Source organism: Amphibalanus amphitrite, unplaced genomic scaffold (genome assembly GCF_019059575.1).
Source record: "Amphibalanus amphitrite isolate SeventyFive unplaced genomic scaffold, NRLGWU_Aamphi_draft 000015F_arrow, whole genome shotgun sequence".
Classification (NCBI taxonomy): Eukaryota; Metazoa; Arthropoda; class Thecostraca; order Balanomorpha; family Balanidae; genus Amphibalanus; species Amphibalanus amphitrite.
In genome coordinates this window covers 1,046,108-1,071,461 of record NW_024881511.1, presented here as the reverse complement: position 1 = coordinate 1,071,461, position 25,354 = coordinate 1,046,108, and the positions used below count along the sequence as shown (strand labels likewise).

Here is a 25,354-nt window from a genome sequence, read left to right as displayed (position 1 = left end):
CCCGGAGCAGGGGCACGCACTCCCATACCACGCACGACGGATTCCACCGATAATAGCTGATTTAAGTTATCATTCCAGAGCTATCACTCGGTGGCATGTGCCCGGAGCACTTCACTTCACTTCATTTCACTTCATATACCGGAGCACGTGCATACACTCCCACCACGACCAACGGACTCCACTAAAATGGCGCAACACGTGGCCGGAAACAGCTGGCACGCGCATGCGCATATCGCTCTGCGCCGTCAAAACGTGCTAAAGGGCTGGTGATAAGACTCCCAGAGATTTGTTAAGCAGGGCTTAGCTACTTTCTTTGGCGCCAATTTCAAATTTGTTTCCTCTGTAAGCATGTCCGGTTCTATTATGATACTAACGTAAGCACCATATTCAGCATTACCAACTTCTAAAACACTTAAAATGGTTCTAATTAGAAATCCAGCTTGAAAGAGCACTCACTGATAGACTGGGTACTAGCAGAAGTAGACGTTAAGCTCAGTAGAAGAATAGGTGATCTAAACTTATAATATTTGATGGGAATGTTAGCTATAATTAGCACAGTATTAGCACCATGCTTCTTTGTAAATACGTCGTAGGGTTCTTTTGACGCTAAAAGGTGCTACGAATAGCAGCCGTTAGTACCCCAAATGCTAAACTTTTTTTACAGTGTACCCTCGTGTTAATCAATTTTACACCTACCTAAAAATTTCATGACCCTGACCCTAATGACCTTTGACCTGTGACCTACTTTTCGCGACCGTGTTTGGCCGGAATCGCGATTCAGCGCATGTCGGCTCGCATTAGCCGCGCGTTTGCAGTCTTTTCGTGGTTTCAAGCGTTCAAACATGTGATTTGATGCTGCTCCCATGCATTAGGGTGGATGTCAGGTCACCGGAAGGTCAGGTCAGGTCATTGACCTTTGATGACCTCGGTCCACTTTTTCGAATTTTACATGTTTCTAGACTAGTTTTTGGAGCTGAATTCGAATTTATCAACCAGTTGAACATTTAACCCGGCAGTTGCTGGGGTATTTCGCCACCCACCGTTTGCTGGGGGGGGGCGTTAAACGCCCCCAGCCGATAACTCGAGAACCAATAGGCGCAGCGAAACGCACGAGGCGGCAAACGAAAGAACGCGACGAGACGCTTCAGATGAGTATTTTAAAGTTGAATTTTTAGGTCACAGGTCAGGTCAAGGTCAGGTCAAACACCTGAAATCGGGCTTTCAGTAGCATGAACTTCAGGACTTCGCAATGGGCGCCTCTCGTCATAAACTCTGTCAAAACGGTGCACAATCCACCATATAAGGCCTACAAGAGTGTCAGCTCCATGCGGGGGTCAGTCAAGCATAGGTCAGGGTCAAGGTCAGGTCAACCGGGCAGGCACATATCCCCGAAAATAAAAACTGATATTCGCAGCCTGTGACACATGTTTTATGGGTAATTTGGGGCGTAGAACACGATGGTGACATTCATTTTATCATATAAGTGCGTGTTTGGCTAAAAAAGCTCAATTTAAGAAATGCATGTATCATGGTCGTGAAGTAGTCACGAGAAATTGCCAAGATTCAGTTCAAGATTTTGGAAAATGCGGAACGATATTCAATATTCGAAGATAGCCATTTGATTGTTCATGGTATTGGCAGTCTAATGGCGTTTGCGGCATGTCTGTATGTCTATTCTGTGATTTTATATGATTTTTTGAACATATGCCGTTTTTGGTCGAAAACTCAGAAATCATGACGTCACTAAAACCTCGATATCTCAAAAATTTTCCGACCGATTTTTTTGAAACTTTGTCACAATAAACTTCAATCAATTCCCTACAGGTACCCAAAATTTGGCGCGCCTGCGGCGCGCCGTTTTTATGCTATGGCCCGGCGAAAAAAGTGGGGGCGTTTAACGCCCCCCCCCAGCAACTCGCGGGTTAAGAAGTAGTCTTGTTGTCTTCGTGTTACGAAGCTGTCAGAGGTGGTTGACACACACTACAAATACCCGGCAGAACCCCTACTGGTTGACCTGACCCGACCTGACCTGGCCTAAATCCATAAAGACATCATCTGTGATCAAAAGTAGCATGATATTCGTGATCAGCACCCCGAAAAACATCACAACTGCCACGCTTTACGATGTTCTAACAGCCCGAAAAGGACCCCCGCCCAGAATCGAACCTTTCAGAGCCCGCCCGGAATAGGGTTAAGATGCGTGGCAGCATATTGGTTTGCGAACTGCGAGCCACCGTCCAAAAGTAACGTAAATTGTCAACAGCAATGCACAGAAGTCTGTCAATGCTCAGAGCTTGCTTTTTGAAGAGTTAACAAGTGATGCAGTAGCTACGTTAAGAATGCAGCTGCATTCTTGAAACGGATTGTCTCCAGGCAACTACCTGGAATCATTTAGTCTTTTCTCAACTCTGTTTGACTTATTTTCTGTACCTACCATCGACACAGACCACCGCGGCAGACGCACCGATGCTGCACTGAAACTTCACGCCCCGAAAACATGGGATAGCGCACCCCGATTGTGTGTATTGTGCAATAAGACCACGCACTTACAACTTCCCACCGCCCAGCCGGCCGCCCGGCAAATGTCGTGGCGCGCGGTGCCGATAAGGCGCTGCCGCCGGCGCGCGGCGTCGAATTCTCGCCCTAATGACACCGGCCGGTCGGCGGGCGTAACATGGTCCTCTGCCGTTTGAGCAGCACGTAGCAGTAATACATTTCGGAAAAAGGGCATCATTGGACTCAGAAAAGAACACCGCACCACATGAGCCATGAGCCCGTAAACTTTTCCAAAATTCGTTTTTTTTTTAACAACCCTACTGACCAGTGGACGGCCACCTTAAGGTGGGATGGTCACTTTAACTGTTAGGGCGTTTGTTCCAATCGGCTTTTATGAACTGTCGAGGTGTTTTGTGTAACCGAACATCATTACTGGGACTGGTTCCAGTTGGTGCTCAACATAATAGCATTATGCATTCGACCATGGTGCGAATTTATGTTCAGCGAAGCACTATTTACGTTACGGTCTTTATGCATGAGAGCCGAGCACCGCACGCTCAGAGCAAAATATCAAAGTTGGTGTTGCTTATATATTACATACAATTACAAAAAGACACACACGCACACTCGAGCGTGCTCCATGCAAATTCAGACGTAGGACAAACATTTACGAATTCCAGCTGGTTCATTCTGCCACACATTCATTGATTTAGCATCATTTATACGCCAGACCTTTTAAACAATAAAATTAGTAGCCATAGCGTCCATAGCCACGGCTGCCAAGCAGACCAAAGTTGCGGAAGCCAAATCTACGGCCATAGCCTGCATACTGGTTTCCGTAGCCCAGGTTTCCGAGGCCGTACTGGTTTCCGTAGCCGAGGCCGATCCCACGGGCGCCGAGCAGACCGAAGTTATTGAGTCCAAACTGGTTTCCGAGGCCGTACTGGTTTCCGTAGCCCAGGTTTCCGAGGCCGTACTGGTTTCCGTATCCCAGGTTACCGAGGCCGTACTGGTTTCCGTAGCCGAAGTTGTTGAAGAGGCTGCCGCCGATCGCTCCTCCGTTGAACAGGCCAAATCCGGAGCCGCCGAGGAGGCTAGCGGCGGAGGCAGCCACCAGGCACGAGAGGATCACCAGCTGTGAATGCACAAAGGTCAGTGTCAACATCTCTCTCTCCCTCCCTCTCCCTCTCCCTCTCCCTCTCTCTCTCTCTCCCTTTCCCTCTCCCTCTCTCTCCCTCTCCCTCTCTCTCTCTCTCTCTCTCTCTCTCTCTCTCTCTCTCTCTCTCTCTCTCTCTCTCTCTCTCTCTCTCTCTCTCCAGTGGGACCGATTTGAGCGTGAACGGTAAACGTCGCCCATAGCTGCACTCCTGGTCCCCTTAGTGAGAAGCGGCTGGCGTCTATCGAATTCAGATAAACTTCTGTTATACCATATCGACGGTATATTTGCGTCATATGTCACATTTTGAAGTTTTGAATCATGTTCCAGACTTCTAACAGATGTTGACCTATATACTTGTATTTGGATTCATAGGCATCCAGCAACTAAGAAGCGCCAAATACACCATCACTTCTTATTTCCTCAATTACGTTAGTATCTGCCTCGCATGGTGCGGTTTCACCTTTAGTTCAACAATTTATAAATCTTTAAAGGATCGCCTGTTATTTTTGTACGTTCTTCCACTTCGTCTGATCACCTACTACGTTTTTCGCACATCGTATGCTATTTTCTTGAAGGCATGCATCGACTGGTGTAACTAGTTACATACATGTAAAATGACATTAAAAAGCCTGATTAAAACGATCCCACGAAGTCTGACAACTCTTCATCCTTCAAACACACGCCATTGTTCACTCCAGCAGAGTGTAACTATTATTTTAAATTTTAAATTCTAATGTAACTATTAAATCAAATTTTAAAAAAAAATCGGGAAATTTTACGGTAATGTGACTTACCTTCATGGCGCCTGGCGGTTTCTGAGCTGTTGTCCTGAAGGAGCCGAGTTGAGTGTGTGACTGCTATGCCGCCAGATTTCCCTTATATACCTACTGAACTGGCTGAGAGACACGATTGCTGTGCGTTGGCCGCTGGTCACGCCTACAGCCCCGCCCGACGAAATTCCGGTGCAATGTCGACGGAGCGGGGCAGGAAGTCTGACAAGTATATACAAGGTCAGCCAAAGGTGCTGTTGACAAGGGGGATAAGCGTGGAAATATTCATTTTTTACCTTTTCGGTGTACGCTGCCTTGCATTTGACCTTTTAATCCGCACCGGGACGGGGTGAGGGTGTTTCAGGGATGCGGAGCCGTGGAAATTTCAGACGGCTCCGGCTCCGGCTCCGGCTCCGGAGAATAAAATCGGCTCCGGCTCCGGCTCCGGCTCCGGGTGAAATGTCATGGCGGCTCCGGCTCCGGCTCCGGCTCCGAGTAAAATGATCCGGCTCCGGCGGCTCCGGCTCCGGCTTCTACACTGAGAAAAAAAATTATTCCCCTGGAACACCTTTAAGGGTGTGTACCAAACTGCACCTCGCTGGGGTGTCAGACGGGTGTCACTTTTGACACCAATACAGGTGTCATTGGGAATGAAACACCGGGTGTCTGACACCCTTTTAGGTGTCTGATACCCTTTTGGGTGCACACCCAAAAGGGTGTCAGACACCCGGTGTTTGATTCCCAATGACACCTGTATTGGTGTCAAAAGTGACACCCGTCTGACACCCCAGCGAGGTGCAGTTTGGTACACACCCTTAAAGGTGTTACGAGAGTGTCCATTGGATGCCAAAAAAGGTGTCGACACATTCTTACATTTCTTGGTTCAAACAGGCATATCGCATACAATGGCATTCCTATCTTGTATACAGCAACAAACTATAAAGTACAAAAAATATGGGCCCTATATTTACGGAGAAATCCAATGAAAACTCACCGAAACACATCGGGTCCATTCACAGTGAGAAGTTGCTCGCATTTCAGCAATGATAATTAACCGTCGATTATCTCCAACCAGATGTTATTCCGCAGTTCACTTGCTTTCGTTTCCATGGTGCAATGCTGTGTTGTCATCCTCACTCCAGACTTCAAATTTCACCGAGTACCGCCCGCCTCGTCATTTGAATAAACACGGAGCAAGCTACAAATAAAAGCTAAACATTATCATTAACGCACAATCACTTGAAGAAGTACACTGCGAACAACGTTCGGCGCCACTATATCCACATAAATTCAAAAAAGCCCTGCCACCACTCACACCGCACACGCACCACGTGGCACGCCGCCGCCAACTGAAATCTAACGGCTTTCCTGCAAGGTGGCGCTTTTTGATCTTCGCATGGTTGACGCCGTGACTAGCACACAAATGACGTCACACAATGAAGCTTGCTGATTGGGTAATGATTCAAACCACTGGACCTGCTGTGGTTTCTAGCAGTGCTACGGAGTCAGAGTCGGAGTCTGATGGAGTTGGCAGTTCTGGCCAGAATAGGAGTCCATTTTGGAAGACAGAGCGGGAGTGCGAGTCACTGAAAATCCGTTAGACACCGCATCCCTGGTTCCTAACACAAGTGACGTCAGAACAATTTATGTATATGTGATGATTTAGGTTCGAATACACGACAGCTTTCAAACATTTCATGACTCATGCTGGAATGTTCCTCAACAAATGACAACACACGTGAAGGTATCACAAGGGTATCAGATCCCTTTTAAGGAACATTTTTGTTTACACCTTTTGAAGTGTTGATGGTTTAGGGTGTTTGACACCCGAATGGATGTTGGTGTAGGACACCCATTAATGTGTCTTTCTGAATCCCATCATGGTGTGTTTAAAAGCGCGTTGCACTTGAAGGTTGTCATCGTGGTGTTGTACACCTCCATGATTCCCAAAACAACATTTTTGACACCAATCTGGGCGTTATATATGACACCATTGCAATGATGCCCGACACCCGTGAGACACCCCATGGGAATATTTTCCTCATTTTTTTCACGCTGTTTTTGGTGTCAGATCCTTTTGCAAGTGTCAATGTGACACCTCTAGCAGTGTCGGACACTCTTAACATTCCGCTTCAATAAATGGCAACACCTGTGAAGGCATCATAAGGGTGTCAGATGCTTTTAAAAGAACATTTTTGACACCTTTTAGGGTGTTTGATACCTTAGAGTGTTTGATACCCGGATGGGTGTGGGTGTCGGACACCTATTAAGGTGTCATGCTGAATCCCATTAAGGTATATCTAAACGCTCGCATGCGAACGAACACTTGAAAGGGTGTCATCGTGGTGTTGTACACCTTAATGATTCCCTAAACAGCATTTTTCAACACCAATCTGGGTGTTCGATGACACCTCCAATGGTGTCTGACACCCGTAAAACACCCCTGGGGAATATTTTTTTTCTCAGTGTACTCAGTACATCCCCTATGCATGCGATCAATTAAATACGGGTGGAAGAAAAAAGGCGATGGGATTGGTACACGTTGCTTCTGTATTTGTATAACAAGGCTATTTTGAATACCAGATTGTTTTACGCCTTGCACTGCCAAACCGAACTAGGTAAATAATTGTTTCCTCTTAAGAAAAGGAGCCGGAGTCGCCCCCTTCTTTGACGGCTCCGGCTCCGGCTCCGGCTCCGGGCTATATTGTTTCACGGCTCCGGCTCCGGCTCCGGCTCCGGGCAAAATATGCCGGCTCCGGCGGCTCCGGCTCCGGCTCCGGCTCCGTATCCCTGGTTTGAACACCCCTTGTGATTTTCGCCGATATATAATAAAATGACGGCAATCCAACTTCGTTATACATCTTTTCATCACATGTGAAAATTTCAGACCCAGGTCGCTCAAGGTCCGGTCACTAGATCACGTCTAGTGAACGTACCTCAGAATAAGTTAGAATGCTCGCCATAATTAGCTATACACCGATTCAAAGATCGCTTTGAAAACTTCAGCGATTGAAAAGAGTATTTCAGATTGAGAAGATTGTCGATTGAGAAGAGCATAAATTCTGCATACAGAATTTTTACATCGTCATGACCTAAGGTCAGTTCAATGTTGTGCCGTTTCCATTATAAGTCAGTGGGAGAATATTGAAGACGCCTGTTTTGGAAGAACGTCTTTCTAAACACTCAAACATCGGGTTACAGCTAAAATGATATACTGAATTGGAAAATTTAGCTCGTGGCAAATAACTCGCGTAAAAAGCGGCCGATCGCGACGAAACTTTCGGTGCCCTCGCGCTAGTCGATTTTACACCTACCCTTAAAATTTCATGACCCTGACCCAAATGACCTTTGACTTGTGAACTACTTTTCGAGACCATGTTTGGCCGGAATCGCGATTCGGCGTATGTTGGCTCGCATTAGCAGCGCGTTTGCAGTCTTTTCGTGGTTTCAAGCGTTCAAACATGTGATATGATGTTGCCCACATGCATTAGGGTAGTTGTCAAGGTTACCTGAAGGTCATATCAGGTCATGGACCTTTGGTGACCTCGGTTCACTTTTTCGAGTTTTACATGTTACTAGGCCAGTTTTTCGAGCTGCATTCGAATTTAGCAACCATATTAACGTTTATGAAGTAGTTTTGTTGCCTTTGTAACATGTTACGAAGCTGTCAGAGGCGGTTGACACCTACTACGAATACCCGGCAAAGCCCTTACTGGTTAACCTGACCTGACCTGACCCGACCTGGCCTAAATGCATGAAGATATCATTTATGATCATAACTAACATGTTCGTGATCAGCACCCCGAAAAACCCATAGCAGCCACCCTTTACGATGTTCTAACATGTCCGATTTTCCCGACTTTTGGGTCATTGACCTGACCTGGAAGGTTAGCCGATGACCAAGGACCTTAAATTTGGGTATCATCGGCTTCCTCTCGTCACGGGCAGCACGATTTTTTCTGCGAAGGTCTAGCTTGATCAGGGGCGAAACGGCAAGGGGGGGGGCAACGGACTCCCGCCCCCTATACATTCGTGGCTGGAAAAACACCAATATGGGCGAGGGTTAAGAGTGTGTCATTTAACACAAAAGTTATTGTGTAGAAGGCAACGGTTGTGGGAATGGTAGGTCAAGGTACAAGTAAAGGCTCGCATAGTATTGATGGTATTGACGATATTTCGGAAAGTTCGGGCCCCCTATCATGTTTGGGCCCTTTTTCTGAAAACCTGCCCCCGTAAGGCGAAATCCGTGGCGCCGTCCCTGGGCAAACGACCTAAACTGTTTGTAAAGGCTCTGTCTGGGTGATGGACCTAGGCCAGAGTTTCAAAACGATTAGCAATGTATGTATACCTAGGTACCTGCGACGGCACCTAGACGAAGACATCCTACACAAGGCACAAAAAAAAGCTCAACGTCTTGGCAGTTCGTAAATTTCAGAATATCCACGAAGGTAAGGATTTTGTAGAATCGGAAAGAAGAAGAGCAGGCAAAGCTTAAATGATAAGGTAGGAATATGCTCAGTTCAGTGCATAGAAATACACGAGCAGAGGGAAAATGCACTGGTTGGTTATTATTGGAACGATGAAAATTCGCGTATGCCTGTCATTGGAATACTCGAGCTGAGCGGATCATATTGCAGTGCCGCCTCGGGCGCTGCCAATATGAGCCGGGCGGATCATATTGCTCCAGCCGCCGCGCCGCCCGCCCCGCCCGCCCCGGTCGCCGGTCGCCGCGCCGGTTCACCTACCCATGACTCTGAGTCGGACCTCTCCAGAGGCGGTCCGCTGCCGGTCGCCGTACGCCGTACACCGGTACGAGGTGCCGTTCTGTTCCCGCTGCACGGGACTGATAAGAAGAGTGCCGTTGGGAAAGACGGTCTGATGCCGGTCGGCGGGTAGCGTCTGACCGCCTGCGGTACAAAACAGAAGCAGGTTAGAAAGATTATTCATCGTCGCATGATTTGGGTATTGATGTACCAACAGACAGGGAAACAGGTGAGGCACAAAAGAATCCAGAAAAAAAAACTTTATAAAAACAACTAACAACGGCTCATTGTAATGATGCTGCCTATAACTCAGATGTGGTTTATATCGCATGACTAAAATCCTCCAGGACACTTTTTCACGACACCCGGATCATACCACTTCATCCAAACGCATCCGGATCATACCACTTCATCCAAACGCATTATATACGGACCATTCATCCCAGCCTTCTCCCACTTTCCAAAGCGAGCCGTTTCAGACCATCCCCGCCAAAGGCTTCCGTCGAGTTCGACTACGCGCCGTCCGATGACGATCTATTCCAAATCGGCCGACGACGACGGTGTCGACGATTTCCGTCGCTGACATAAATTTGGTGGCGGCAGCCGATCCTGACGGCCACCGACTGGTCCTGGCGACGGCCGCCCGAACCGCTTCACTGCAGAGAGCCCAGCGGTCGAGTGGGGGGGGAAGGGGGGGGGGGTGAAATACTGGCGTTACTGGCCACGGCTGGTCACTGTGCAGCTACTAACCTCCAGTCGCCGTGGACAAGGGGCTGGTAGTGCAGAGGCCCAGAGCCGGTCATTACAGTGAATAGAAGAAATATTATTCACTCTCCAATTGTCACTGGAGAAATGACGATGGTTTTGAATTTTGATCTCTCATCGTCAAAAAGACAGCACCGATATCGGTAAGCGTATCGAACATTTGCAACTTAATCAGTGGTAAGAGGATATTTATAGTGATGATTATCGACGTTCGGAAAATGAAGCGACCAATAAAGTAAAATAATTTAATGAAACGTGTCCGGTCAGACACTGTCGCATTACGATCGTCACTAACCTTTTAGTGTTATTAGAACCACCATAAACGTTAGTGGCACATTCCTTGCAGTGCCCGTCGAATCCGAATAGAACTTCCGGACATTGATTCTTCCACAATAGTGTGCTGGAGGCAGTCCTGCGGTCTTGAACGACTTAGGTCATGAACTTTAACTAACCAATCAATTTCGAAAGTGGCTGCAATCTCACCCCGCGCGGGAGGGTTCGCTCACGAATCTGGCCATTTCACGCTCCTCGCCACACAAAATCTTCGCCAGGAGAGTGCGCCCCTGAGACGGCGCAAAATACGGCCCAGATCCATCACGCCGGGCTCCATTGGACCAGGGTGGGCATTGAGCTCAGAAACGGCGGCCGCGCCGGTGTCTGCGACGGTATCGGTAACGAAGTCGGTGTCTGTCTCTTGGTGTCAGTGTCAGTGTCAGTGTCAGACTCTATATCGATATCCGCTCTGAACCCAGTCAGTAAAACTAAAGGTGCCCCTGGCCGGTCACAGAGGTGCCGCTGGACTGGCGTTTCGCCATTATAGTGCCCGGCCTGCCGCCGCAGTCCCCGGAGTGGACCCAGCGCCGACGATACGGACCAGTCGCAGAGACCCCGGGGGCACATCAGGTCAGCCGCTGCCGGGTCAAGGGTCAGCAACTGCCGGGTCAGGGGTCAGTGGCTCCGGCCGGGCACTGCCACCAGTGATGGTCGCCATTCGCTTTGGTAATGCCGCCGTTCGTCAAACGGGCACCATGACGCAATGGACGGCTCGGGGAGGGGAAAGGGTGAGGATGCAGACGGTATTCGTACTCACCTGAGTGGGGATTTGAACAGCGTGGAGAGAGAGAGAAAAAGAGAGAGAGAGGAGAGAGGGAGAAAGAGAGGAGAGAGAAGGAGAAAGAGGGAGAGAAAGGGGAAAGAGGAGGAGGAGAAGAGGTGAAGAGAGAGAGAGAGAGAGAGAGAGAGAGAGAGAGAGAGAGAGAGAGAGAGTCAGAGCGAGAGGGAAAACATGCACACGGAAAACATGCACACGTACCGCGTGTCCAGGTGACCTGGTGGATCGGGTAGCCGCCCACTGAACAGGTGATGTAGATGGCATCTCCCTCCACGGCTGTCCGCTCGGGCATCTCGCGGACCAGAGGGTCACCTGAAAAAAGTCAGCGAGGTCAGCGAGGTCAGCGAGGTTAACGAGGTCACAGTACAAAAAGTTACCTAGACCTACTCTCGTGAGTCGTGACATAACACGGATATAGCAAAACAAAAGTCTGACGAGTTTGGGTGGGGTTTTGATCTTTTTTTTTACGAGCTATCGTGCCATTTATCATGAAATGTCAAGAAGTTTTAAAACCCAGAAATCTAGCGTAAGAAATAACAACTTGCTCTCTAATTTCGTAAAACATTCGAGCTCTGACTAATTCCTTTCGTTAAATGTCACCCAGGTAGACGACCGCTGTGGAAAACCGTTATAATGCAGAATGCTGTTCGGTGAATAGATCAAACAACAAGAATAGAATAACAAGCTACCTAATCGGTCGGTCATGCAAGTCTGAGAACATGACTGATTAAATCAAAATGTCGGCAGTATTTTTAGCACGCATTTATATAACACTGTGGTCCCATGTAAAAGATCATGATCTGGTTTATGTGAGCACAATCACGATATGGGCAGACACTTTTTCACCCCAAGGACAGTCATTGACAATTATCTGTAATTTGGTGATGGCGAATGGAAGTTTACGGACAAGCAATCCCGGAGATAGCTTGTCACATTATAAAAACCACAATAAAAACTATGTCGGTTGAATGCAACGGTGAAATGGGGAAGCATTGTAGCAAGAACGGTCGCGTTACTTTACATTGAATCGTATTTCGACGTAATTCGCGGAGTAAATCAACTTAAAGTTCATTCAGCCATTTATGTCGTGAATCACCGTATTATCATCACAGCAATCTCACCCCCATCCCATCCCCCACTTCAACCCTCATTCACAGCCATCCATTGACCTAAATACATTTCCCATACAAATCCCGCGCAGTATCCCAGCGGGCTCCTTCACCGGACAGTAACAGACGTAAACTGTAACATTCTCCCCCCGGTGAAATGACAATTTCACTCAATCCGTTCCGATAGAACACAGTGGCATGTGCTGACCGGCATCCTTGTAGGAATCTCCTCAATCCTGAGGCCTAGCCGCACTCCAAACGATGCAGCCTCTGTACAGGCCGCGTTGATGTAGTGCCGTCTGCCCTTCGCAGGGTCGCGACTCGTGTCAGTCCATCTCTGCCTGGATGAAGCTCAACTATCCTTCCCATTGGCCAGAGTGATCGGGACTGATACGGATTTTCTCTGATGATTACCAGATCTCCGATAGCTGGATTGCTTCTTTCTTCTCGGGGAGGAATCCGCAGCTCTCGCAAATATTCTGTGTGCCACCTTTTCCATAAATGAGCGAGAACCTCACGACAATGTATCCAGCGCTTCCTGAGCACTCGGCTCTGGCTCTCAGGCTCAATCAAACCCGGGACATCGGGCTCGTCCAGTGCAGGGACTTGTAGAAAGTCCCTTGGAGACAGTGACCGAAGGTCATCAATGTCCTCACTCAACGCCGATAGCGGTCTTGCATTTATTGCACCTTCTATGCGGCACAGCAGAGTTTGCAGATCTTCAAATGAGAGCATACTCTTATGAAGCGTTCTGCGCAGAGCCTCTTTCGTTGTGCGCACGAGTCGCTCATAAAAACCTCCCCACCATGGAGCTCGGGGTGCGTTGAATTTCCAGGTTACTCCGGAATGAGCGAGGTGTGCTGCTGCGCCCTTGAAGTTTGTTGCGTTGTCACTTGTCACCGTTTTCGGCATTCCTCTTCGTGCGGCGAATCGATCGAAAGCTTGTAAGAAGTCCCTTGTAGAGAGGCCTTTAACCAGCTCTATGTGAACGGCTCTCACTACCGCACACGTAAAAATGACAAAGTATGTCTTGACGATGTTGCCGCCGTCTTTGGCGAAGATAGGTCCTCCGAGGTCCACTCCGAGCTGTGAGAAGGGGGTTCCGCTAGACGCTCTCTCTCTTGGAAGGGGAGCTGTTTCTTGCGTGAACGGCTCTGCATGGAAAATACGGCACCTTGGGCATGCTCGTATAACCTTGCGAATCGTTTGTCGGCCTTTTGGTATCCAAAACCTGTCACGGATGGAGTACATCGTTTGCTGCACTCCCGCATGACATAGTTCCACGTGTCGCTCTTGGATCAGCAGCCGAACGTAGTGATCATCATTCGGCAGCAGGATCGGATGTTTTTCGTCTTCGTTCAACTTCGATTCTTGCAGTCGTCCCCTCGCCCGGAGGATTCCGTTCTCCAGATATGGGTTTAGCTCGTAGATGTGTGATGTCCGAGGTACGGCCTGATCTGCTATCAATACTTCCCGTTCTGGTCCGTATGCTGTTTTCTGTGTTTCCAGTATCCACAGTTCTTCTGCTCGGTTGAGCTCTTCTGCAGTCAGATCGCCCGTTGTCGACGGCTCCGTCTTCCGGGTATTGGCCAGGAATCGCAGCATCCAAGCTGTCACCCGGTGCAGCCGTTTACGCGAACTGTAGTTCTCTGCAGACATAAGTGATCCGACACCTGGTTCCTGGCTCGCGGAGGAACACATGGTGATCACGGGCCCACTTTTCCGCTCCTCCGCTCTGCACTCGCTGGGTTCGTAGGCACGCTGAGGAGGCCATTCTTCCCTTTCTTCTCGGAGCCAGCTGGGTCCCTCTTGCCAGAAAGGCTCGCCAAGCTTGTCTGCGGATGCTCCTCTGGACGGCAGATCGGCTGGGTTACACTCGCCTGGGCAATGCCTCCACTTTGCTGGTGGAAACATTTGCTGGACCTCAGTTACCCGGTTGCTGACAAACGCCCCCCAGCGGCCAGGATCACTTCGGATCCAGGCCAGCGCCACAGCAGAATCAGTCCATAGAAGGACGTCCTGAGGTTTGGAGGGCAGTGATTCAATCACGTAAGCCGTTAGTCTCGATCCAAGAACGGCGGCCATGAGCTCCAGGCGTGGGATAGCCATGGGCTTACTTGGCGAAAGCCGACTTTTGCTCATGATCAAGCGCGTTTCAGGGCTGGTCTTACCGCATGTCCGGAGATATACTGCTGCAGCATAAGCAGTCTTGCTAGCGTCGCAGAACGTGTGGATGGTGAACTTTTCCACGTTGTTCGAAACGTACGGTCTGGGAATGCGAAGTGCCTCGAGAGACCGAAGACCATTCAGCCACTCGAGCCAACTCCGCCTTGACGAGAGCGGCAGATCTTCATCCCAGGCTGTACCGAGGGTCCACAGCTCCTTCAGCAGCATCTTGCAACGCATGGTGAACGCTGAAATAAGACCCAGAGGGTCGTAGACACGAGCTGATAATCTCAACACGTTCCGTTTTGTAGGCCGTAGCTGCATCCCCAAATCATATAGATCTTTGCTCTGAAAGATGAGCTGATCCTCGTGCGGTACCCATCTCACTCCCAACACTTTTGTCGGCTCTCCGTCACTGGTCGTTAGAAGGATACCTGGCTCACTTGCTCGTTTTGCCGTGTCCGAGCTTCCTGCCACATCGATGCTTCGGTTTATTATGAATATGTACGTCACTGATTCACAGCTACGAAGGCTATTGTTCCATTACCGTAGACGTTGAGCCGAGCAGTGTGGCTGATGGTTCCGAACCGATTGGTAGCTGAGCACGTGACCCAGCCGCCGTCCAGCGGCTGCACCGAACTGATGTTCACGTGACTGATGACGTCATTATTCGTAGTGACGTACTGACCGATCAGACGCCTGCAAAGTTCCGGAGGGCTTTAGGTACACTGTTCAACAAATCACGTCTAATCAATAGCGTAGTATTTATTGATGCCCTTTGATCCTTCACCCTTATGACTCAGAACTACGGTGGACGAGCGATTTTGTCAGAACCCAAACCGTTATTGCATCTAGAGACTAGCAAAGACACGAAGAAAATTAGATAACCCCACAACTTGTTTAACATCCACTAAACTGAGTTATGTCAGCGAACACCAGAGTGACCTGTCCTCTGCAGTCTCCGACCGTGACCTGACCGTCTGACCTGTGATCAGGCAGGAGCGGGTAGCCGTCAAGCCGCCAGCGAATCTGCGGCGTTGGTGACGCATTGGCGACGCACTTCAGCGACACAGCGGAGAACGGCTGGACCGTGTGGTTGATGAAGCGGTCCAGCAACACCGGGTGGGAGTCTGAAACGGCGACAACACCAGGTAAGAGCCTATCTGAAACACCAGCAACAAAATGTAAGGGAGAATGACGGTTGAAGCTATGGACTGTGGAGCCCCGGCAAGTTTCGCCCATTCTTTCTATTTAGTATCTTAACTATGTTTATAGATTGCTGTTTTTATGTCGCATATAGGGTTTCCGCGGTATTTGCTGTGCAGTTTTTATACGACACTCCTTTGTCCACCTCCCCACAGTCATCTTTGCCTTTCTGTTCACGGCCTCCATCATAGCCCATCCCTTTTGCCAATAGCGGCCAAGGTCCTAAAGCAGCTGGTGGTGTCCTTCGGGAGAGTCTCTGTACACACAGCGCGCCGGCCTCCTCTCAGAGGGAGGAGGGCCTCTATAGAACCCGACACACTGGCTCTCCCGTGGGACACCTTTGTGGCCTGGTGTCGGCAGCGCTGCGCGCCACCACGCCGTGAAATATGCATCCGTACGGCCGGGCCGCCGTCGTCGTCGTCTGGTGTCAGTGTCGGTGTCGCTATCGGCGCCGTTACGACGGTACCGACGCAGATGTGACACTCCCGACGCACTATGTAAGAGGCGACTCTCGGATTACGAGGACGCAGAGGCGGAAGGGCACGCGTTATCAGCCGCCGCCTCATGTGCCGACCTACATCGCTGAGGAGAGCGGGAAAACCGACACATTTGGGAAAACGGCACCGCGCCGAGACGGCTTCCGTTGACACACATAGTAGTTATGTGGTGATATCCAGCAAAGCGTTGCTTGAACGTGAGTTTTGGATGTAAGCACATGATGCAGGCGGGCCTGGACTAACATCATGTGCTCTGTGGGAGCCAGATGACCGTAAACATGTACATTTATAAAGTGTTATCTCCATTTTATCAACCTTGCTGGAAACCTTAAGTATGGTGATCGCACAGTGCCATTGGAGCCCCCGGGATGCGAGAGAGGTCTTCAGGTCAAACAAAGGTCACACCAGTGGTGACGTTTTGATGACGACAAATTGCGACTCGTCTGAGCCGGTTCATTAGGTTTATGTTTCGGTAGCATCACCATCACACTAAATGTGACACCTGATATATACCATGTCTGACGGTGTGGTGACCTTCATTACGACACGGTGCAATTAGTTGTGTGCGAGAGAGAACCACTGACAGTGAGGTCAAGCGTGGCGGCGTCCGTCGCTTCGGACACCCAGCGAGTGGGGGGAGGTGTGGGAAGGTGCCCCGAATAACCACTCACCTCCCAGCAGTAGCTGTGCCGAGGCCTGCACTGAGTCCACCTGACTGGAGGCGAAACACTGGTACATGCCCTGGTCGGAGAGCTTCATATCTTTACCCTCCAGCTGAGACATCACGTGGCCATTGCTCACCGCTGGAAACACGGGTACACCGTTAGACGGACGGGCAGAGGTCAAAGGTCAAAGGGTACGTGATGAGAGATGGCATCTGAAGCGTGCTGCGACATACGCCACTGTGTACAAAACGTAAAATATAATGGGTTGTGTCTAGCTGTATTTCAGCATTGTCGTGAGTATTCTCTACATTACTCCTGCTTCTCTCTCTCTCTCTCTCTCTCTCTCTCTCTCTCTCTCTCTCTCTCTCTCTCTCTCTCTCTCTCTCTCTCTCTCTCTCTCTCTCTCTCTCTCTCTCTCTCTCTCTCTCCTCTCTCTCTCTCTCTCTCTCTCTCTCTCTCTCTCTCTCTCTCTCTCTCTCTCTCTCTCTCTCTCTCTCTCTCTCTCTCTCTCTCCTCTCTCTCTCTCTCCTCTCTCTCTCTCTCTCTCTCTCTCTCTCTCTCTCTCTCTCTCCTCTCTCTCTATCTCTCTCTCTCTCTCTCTCTCTCTCTCTCTCTCTCTCTCTCTCTCTCTCTCTCTCTCTCCTCTCTCTCTCTCTCTCTCTCTCTCTCTCTCTCTCTCTCTCTCTCTCTCTCCTCTCTCTCTCTCCTCTCTCTCTCTCTCTCTCTCTCTCTCTCTCTCTCTCTCTCTCTCTCTCTCTCTCTCTCCTCTCTCTCTCTCTCTCTCTCTCTCTCTCTCTCTCTCTCTCTCTCCTCTCTCTCTCTCTCTCTCTCTCTCTCTCTCTCTCTCTCTCTCTCTCTCTCTCTCTCTCTCCTCTCTCTCTCTCTCTCTCTCTCTCTCTCTCTCTCTCTCTCTCTCTCTCTCTCTCTCTCTCTCTCTCTCTCTCTCTCTCTCTCTCTCTCTCTCTCTCTCTCTCTCTCTCTCTCTCTCTCTCTCTCTCTCTCTCTCTCTCTCTCTCTCTCTCTCTCTCTCTCTCTCTCTCTCTCTCTCTCTCTCTCTCTCTCTCTCTCTCTCTCTTCTCTCTCATCGTTTCAACCACATCCTCGGTTCCCTCGACATAAAGTCTCCGACACAGCTGCGACGTCATGTAACTTCAACCGAATGAGCTTCTTCCAATGAAAACAAATGGCGAAATCATGCTAATCCCACTAAATGTCGACCTCACCAGCCTCACGGCCTTGCGTGTGGTTTGAATAAGAGGTCATTGTGACATCATCAGCACATGCGTAATGGTCTGTTGGAGACCACATTAAAACGGAGCATATATGGAAAGATAAGCTTGGGGCCCTATTGCGGGATAAGGCTCTTGTGACTGACTTGTCGATTCCTTTGAGCAAAAGCATCAACGCACTAGCTACAGGCTAAAACCTCTGACTGCGGAATGTAGATGGTCGTGACCTGATAGCAGAGCTGGGCAAGTGCGTTCCTTTTGTGCGTTCCTGCGTTCTTCCGTACGTACGCACCGCCCTTTTAAGGTACGCAAGAACGCAGGAACGCAAAGTTTTTCAAAGGAACGCAAGTAAGAGGAACGCACCACCCGAAATTTTGAAGCGTTCCTGCGTTCTTGCGGAACCACCCGAAAAATTATATTGCTGCCAATGACCTCTGTGTCAAATGTTTGAATCTCGAGTACGTGTGTTTGCCGGTAGAGGCGCCACTTGTCGGTCCAATCGAGGAAGGCTTGCTTAGATTTAGTGGTGATGTTTACTATTCGATTCGGTTTCAGGCATTAAATGTGAAAAGTAAATATGATAACTTTTACTAAGATACATCTTTTAACTTAACTATTGTTTTTAAGCAGGTCGTATTTTTGTTGAAAACCCTACGGATGATATTGGTAAAACGTATTTCAGATATTCGATTCGGAAAAGAGATGTCGAGCTGCTTTTCGGCCCCACGTCGCCATTCTGGGTATTCTGTGATCGATTCGCCCCGTGTTTGGTTGGGCCCGCGCCGCGTGGTTCGGCGGTATTTTTGAGGGAGGAACGCAGGAACGCAGGAACGCTAACGCACCGAGCGAAAAAAAATTGAGGAACGCTATTCCAGGAACGCACTAACCGCGGCCGGAGGAACGCAGGAACGCTAACGCACTACCGAAAATCGAGGAACGCGCCCAGCTCTGCCTGATAGTGACAGCAAATAATCATAATTCACATTGCAAAGTGGCGTTTCGGTTTGGCATTAAAACAGTTTTATCCTCAAGTCTTCAAACTACAACTCCCAGAACTATCAGACAATAGAGGAATATAAGTTACCTGGTCAACTTTTTTGAGTCGAATGTTCCGCTTTCCTTCCTCACATACAACCTGCGCAGTAATTTCAACAACTGGATCGAGCTTCTCGGCTGGCATTGGTGCCCCCCCCCCCCGCGACGGTCGGCGTAATGACCCACCTTCAGTGACGCTCAACTGGTGCCCTCCATCCACCGGAGTCCCGTCTCGCAGCCAGTGTAGGGAGGCCGGACGCGGTGCGGTGCACCTCAGCCTAAAGGTCTCCCCTCGGTGGACCGTTTGACGGGCCGGGGTCACACTGACTGAGAGCGACACCTGTGGGCGACACGAGCAACCACTGAGAGTGACACGGCACGGGCAGTTACAGGCAGCGACATCCAGGAGTAACATGAGTAGTTACTGAGAGCGGTTCGGCGGCAGAGGTGAAGAGCCATCTGTTGGCGAAACGGGCAGTCGTGCGAAATATGAGCGGCAGAGGTCAATCAATCGTCGGCAGTGAGTTGGGCAAACACACCTCCGGTAATGAGACTTAGAAGCATGTCAGTAAATTTTTATTTTATATGCAGGAAATAATGATCCGCTGGCGGAGCCGCACGGTCTTTTGATTTAAGTCCAAACCTTGGACCACTTGAGACGTGCTGGGAATGTGTGTTAGAGGTCATAGCCGTAATGAACGCATCGCTGTGCTAATAATCATTGGCATGGCCACAAATATTCCAACTGTGATATTCATACATGAGCTGTCACACGAGAGACAAAATGGCATCCACATTTCAGTCCAATGCCATGAGAATCACATAAAATCAGCCATTAAAACAGCAGAGCCGCCGAAGGTGCCAGCCATCTCCACTTCGGCTCCCGGGGCTGTTAAAGTTCCCATTCACCGGCCAACCATGGCTGATGGGAGCTCGTAACATTCCCAATGAAAGCAAATGAGCTGTCGTGCAGGTTGTACGACCGCCGCCCGTCGTGTCGCTATATCCGGCCAGATAATGAGTAGGAGAGAGGCAGATGGAAGGTCTTCAGTAGCCGTTCTTTAAAATTAACAGCGGCACATTTTACTTCAACCTTGTAAGATAGAGCTTGATACTTCTTAATTATTTACAACGCTATCCTAAGGACATAGCCTTCAGTGAGCCATCCATCCGACAGAAAAATAAGAATGAAAAGCAAATATCTTAAAATCGTCACTACTCAGACTCCATTTCTGTGTCATTACAGTGACAAGGCAATTTTGCCCTGTCCTTGCGAGGGATTGGCCGCATGCCTGATGCTTATCGGCAATTGACACATTCTCCATTGTCCGGAGCTCCTACAACTGTGTAGCTATACGTAGACAACGTTTCAAGAGAATACGATGAGTTTTAGGTAGGTACCACTGATATCGTAACATTCACCATAACGCACACACCCACAGCCACACACACACACACACACTCACCAGCACCTGCAGGTATACATCAGCTGTGTCGTGCCCGGCGTCCGTCTGAACCAGACAGCTGTAGCGGCCACTGTGTTCGGGCAGAGCTGATCGCAGCACCAGCAGCTCGCCGTGAGCGGAAGCGCCCTGTTCAGCAGCTGCTGACGATGCACCGCCGGCGTCCTGTCCGGCCCGAGTCCACCTGCAGTCAGAGGCAGCGGTGGAGCGTCAGTCGCATAGTTATTCTACCAGTGTGTGTGTGTTTGTATATGACTGCATGGTGTATGCAATATGCATGTATGTATGTATGCATTGTATAAATATTCCTACTAATAACTGTTGAGTATGCCGACACCTTCCAAGGAATATGGAATAGCTTTTCCTTTGCGACGAAGTTTCAAACTGCAGATATCAACAGGCCTCTCATATTATTGATGAGACTTCGATTTCTGAACTCCGGCAGTGAGCACGTGCCACAGAAAGACGCGGTAGGTAACAAATTTCCAGCTAGAGCGGATCAAACGTCACAAAAGTGAGAGTCGCCTGGCTGCCAGCCACTCCAAACATGTTAACTGTCTTGGGTGTCACTTCCCGTCATGTCCACGACACTTGTGGTGCCAGAGGAATTATATCCGTCATCTATGAGTGCTAAAGATCTGACGGATGGCGCATGAATGATTCATATTTCACGGAAGCTGACTGAACTGGAATCGCCGGCAGCCTGGGGCGAACTCCATTGAGTCGGGTTCTCGGCAGGCGGCGGGCCCCTCCGCGAGCCTGTGGGCGCTCCACGACTCTACCTTCATCACTCTGACGCGCGGCTTCTGAAAGTCAGCAGCACCTGTAACAATCTAATTATAGACCCAAATCCCGAACACTCTCAGCGCTGAATGAAGTGTTGATTGGAAGAATGCAGATTTGTCGGAAGACAAAAGAATGCGTCTGAATATGTTCAGGCGCTGCAGAAAACTGCCTTTGTGCTGACGACGAACTCTAATCAGTGTAGGCTTTGCAGCCTCTTACCAAAACGAGCTAAGACGGAATTAGACTGCGCCTGCCCGGGCTCGGTTCTGTCCTCTCCTGACATTGCCTATCAGGAAGGGAATATCATGGAAAGCAGTCATAGTCAAACTAGTAGCTTCATGGGCATAAACGTTGATAACTGACTTTTGAAAAAAGAAGTTCCGGTGAATTACAATCAACAAACAGACATAACATGTACTTCTGTTAGATGAATGTCGGATACAACGACAGTGCTGCTCCAGGCTGTCAAAACCAAGAAGACAATGGCCCTGCTAGGCACGACTGACGATGCCGATTGTCCGTAAGCTATCGCTTTGTGTCATGACCCAAATCCAAGTCATCCTCCCTGAACGGATAGTGGAGGACGGGTCGTCGAAACTCTGAACAACTCCAGTCATCCGTAAATCATAAACTGTCCGCAAGAGGCAGCGGAATTGAACGGAGCGGCGGCCAACCGGAGACTGGAGGAGCAAGAGCTGCAGGAGCAGGGAACGGGAGCTTCGGAGCAGGGAACGGGAGCTGCGGGAGCGGGGAGCGGGAGCAGCGGGAGCATGGAAACGGGGGCTGGTGAACAAAGGAACGAGAGTTGCTGGAGCTGGGGAACGGGGGCTGCTGTACCGGGGAAACGGGAGCTTCGGAGAAGGGAACGGGAACTGCAGGAGCGGGGAAACGGGAGCTTCGGAGCAGGGAACGGGAGCTGCAGGAGCGGGGAACGGGAGCTGCCGGAGCAAAGGAACGGGGCTGTGGGAGCGGGAACGGGAGCAGCAGGAGCGGGGGAACGCCGAACGGGTCTGGTGAACGAAGGAACGAGAGCTGCTGGGGCTGGGGAACGGGAGCTGTCGGACCGAAAGAACGGGGTCTGCCGGAGTGGGTAAACTGGGGCTGCCGAACTGACTGAACGGGAGCTGCCAGACTGGGTGAGTGAGAGCTGCCGGACCGAGTTAACTGGATCTACAGAGCGCAATCCTTCGGCGGCGGCCCGCTCAGCCCATCCGCACGCACCACTGGCCCACTGACCTGGACGGTATTGATTGTGGGGGGCAGCGGCACGGCTTCACTGCAGTGACCGGTCCGCCGGGAACGCCGCCGAAAGCAGGCTCAGTACAAACTGAGTTTACATAGGCATCCCGATAGCGCTGGGATCATAAGCAGCCGTGACAAAACTAAAGAAACAAAAGGTCAGAAAAATAGATTGGCTGCATCTGCTTGCTTGTTGTGCCTGTGTTTTTCTTCTTCTTTATTTTCCTTTTTTAGTGTCGTCAGTTGTTTGACTTTACTGTAGCTATATGCCAAACAACGACGGGGTTTCGAATTAAACAAAAAAATCAATTAAAATTGCTCTCCCCCTTCTCCGGGGCCGGCTCGCCCTGCAGACCGATGCAGCAGCCTATCATAACAGATTCTATGCCCGGCGCGCGAGGCATTTGTCATCACCCGAATTCAGTTATCGCGGATATTGGTCTTAGAGATGATGGGTTGGGCGGCTGTCTCCTGTCTGATATCTGTCTCCCGTCAGTTATCCCTTAGACGTCGTAAGGATGACATACCGGACGGTATATCTCTCCGTCCTCCTCTCCCTCCTTCAATATTAGTCTTGGGAAGAAGCGAAATGATTAATCGATCCCCTGAATGGTCCCCTATTATATGGCTCTACCTTTCTCTTTTTCTTTCATCACCTTTCTAGACAATGGTCCACTATCAACTCACCTCTTCTCTCTTCCCCCTACCGTCTTTTGACATCCTTCCCTGTCATCTCTCCCCTCTTCTCCTTGGATATTGGTCTCTAAGGGCCTGACATGTCGGTAGGTCGGTTCCCCGTCATCTCCGTCTCGAAGCAGAGGTCACCACGCACCAGTCCCGTCAGTGATCCTGGGTCGAGGCCTCCTGTCGTTGACCCATCGTCGGTAGCGGAGCAATGAGCTGTTGCTGTGCGACGACAGATCATTGTTTGTTCTGGATTATCTATCGGCGCCCGACGCTCTAGCGCTTTGGTCTTCGGTCCATAAGAGACAACAAACAGCCTTGGCGTCTGAAGCTGAGCCGTACTTAAGATCTTTTTGATGCTACCGATCTTGGCAGCTACGGGGGGTCCCCAAAGCGGACGTGATTTAAGTAACGCAGGCCTTAATTTCTTATCAGGACATCCCCATGCGACGTGCATCCGCTTTGTAGATGAACTTTACAAGGTATATCCGTAAAGCACAAAGAAATAGAATTGCATTCCGAGAGCAGCTTACAAATAATTAATAACAGCACATTTACCTTTCAGTTGGACAGCATATTGTCTCCATGTGACCAGCAGACCTGTCTGTACATACGGTCGATCCACCGTGGATACGTGGAGAACTTTACGTCACAATCCACAGTTTATGACCAACCACAGCAGTAGCATGGCCATTCGAAGATTTATAACTCCGGAAGTTGTAACGAGGGAGGTAGAATCAGTGTCACATCGCATATCTCTTGTCATATAACTAAGAATCAAAGTGCTTTCTGGCATTGCGATATGAAGCAAAAGATTGAGGGCAGGTAATGACTGCATGCAAAAAAAAAGAGCCACAAAATGAGAAGATTAAGCAGATAGTGAAAATGAGTTAAATCAGCTTATTGTACACTTATAACTTTTTCTTTCGGCAGTAGGTGTTGTTTGAATGTCAGCAATAATAATATCAAATAATTAACAGAAGGACAGCAGAATTTCAGTGCATTTTACTGATTTCAAACGGCCACAAGGTATCTTAGAGCGAGACATCAGCCAAAGTTTCATTTATCCATCACGCATGCAATCATGCTCGACCACACCCTATTGAGCGCGACTTCGGCCGCTAGGCCTCGTGTGACGGACACTCCACCACTCGGCCCCGCTAAATAACCACATGCTCGGAGCGCCGACCGGCGAAATTTGCTCGGCCGCCGGGCTCGCTCGGACGGGCGGCCGACAGGTCGGCTCCATCCATCGCCGGGAGCCGTCAGAGTGGGCCAGCCCGCCCACCGAGCCAGCAGCGCCCAGGTGCTATACGGAACGCCGCGCGCCGACGCTCCACCTCAGCCGCAACAGCCCGCCACGGGCCCAGCAATTTATTACGCACTAAATTAACTCCTGGTCCATAAACTGCATAATTTCCCCGGGCCGGCAGCGACGTCAAAACATGTTCGGCGCCAGACTATGCACGGAAGCGACGTGTGGGTGGTGGGCAGAGGATGAACACTCTGGGGGACGAGGACAGTCCTCCGCTCAGGAGAGTGGCCCCAGAGAAAATATGGCGGCTCCGGCCGCGCCCGGCGGCGGCAATGGCGGCGCGAGCTACTTCAACTGTCGTGCCGGGCCGTTCCCCCAACATTACGTGCGCTAATACGGCCGGCGACGACATCCGATACTACAATCAGCCACTATATGGCGTCTACGGAGTGAATCAGCGACTCGCGGGACGAGCATTAGAGAGGGGGTCGTGGGCGCTGTCCCAGAAGAGATGAGATCTGAGACCGTTATGCAGAATATCAAATCGCGCCGCTCTCTGAATACACGCCTTCAATGTAGTTGATGCACTGTGCAGCATGCAGGCTTGCCAGCTGTGAGATGTCGGTGTCCGTTCTTTTACCTGGGAGATTCTCATCTACGCCGCGGCTTCCGGCGATCCACGGAGCATCATCCGTGAGAAATTGAGCCAACTCGGTGGAGAATGAAGCGGTTTAAAAGCAACCACACTCCATTTTTCAGTTCGCGCATAAAGTCTCTCTGTCCTGGGAAAATTATGACACCGAATGTGCTCCTCAGGGCGTACTATGGTCCCTAAAGAGATGGCAGAGCCGGAGCGAAGCGTCGTGCGGCACACAAACGATCCATCCACTTCCACAATGAAGCGGAAGCGCCGCCACTATCCCGGGTGCTCGGCCTCAGACCAGCTCAGCCCGCTT

General features: G+C 50.0%; 2 protein-coding genes across 2 annotated transcripts in view; both read right to left on the bottom strand.

The window, feature by feature from the left end:
- LOC122386280 (Down syndrome cell adhesion molecule-like protein Dscam2) overlaps positions 1–25,354 on the bottom strand; it is a 143,879-nt gene that overhangs the window by 57,859 nt on the left and 60,666 nt on the right. Inside the window, exons 7-13 of the mRNA XM_043375331.1 lie at positions 20,438–20,618; positions 19,158–19,311; positions 16,714–16,845; positions 15,325–15,469; positions 14,887–15,038; positions 11,266–11,376; positions 9,171–9,332 (exon numbers count right to left, since the gene is read on the bottom strand). Of these exons, the coding sequence (XP_043231266.1) occupies positions 9,171–9,332; positions 11,266–11,376; positions 14,887–15,038; positions 15,325–15,469; positions 16,714–16,845; positions 19,158–19,311; positions 20,438–20,618 (1,037 nt within the window). The remainder of the gene's footprint in view (positions 1–9,170; positions 9,333–11,265; positions 11,377–14,886; positions 15,039–15,324; positions 15,470–16,713; positions 16,846–19,157; positions 19,312–20,437; positions 20,619–25,354) is intronic.
- On the bottom strand, positions 2,954–4,695 carry LOC122385810 (glycine-rich protein-like). The gene is made up of 2 exons (XM_043374351.1): positions 4,450–4,695; positions 2,954–3,631 (listed from the first exon to the last, which is right to left on the bottom strand). The coding sequence occupies exons 1-2, from the start codon at positions 4,453–4,455 to the stop codon at positions 3,245–3,247; spliced, it is 393 nt and encodes a 130-aa protein (XP_043230286.1). The 5' UTR covers positions 4,456–4,695; the 3' UTR covers positions 2,954–3,244.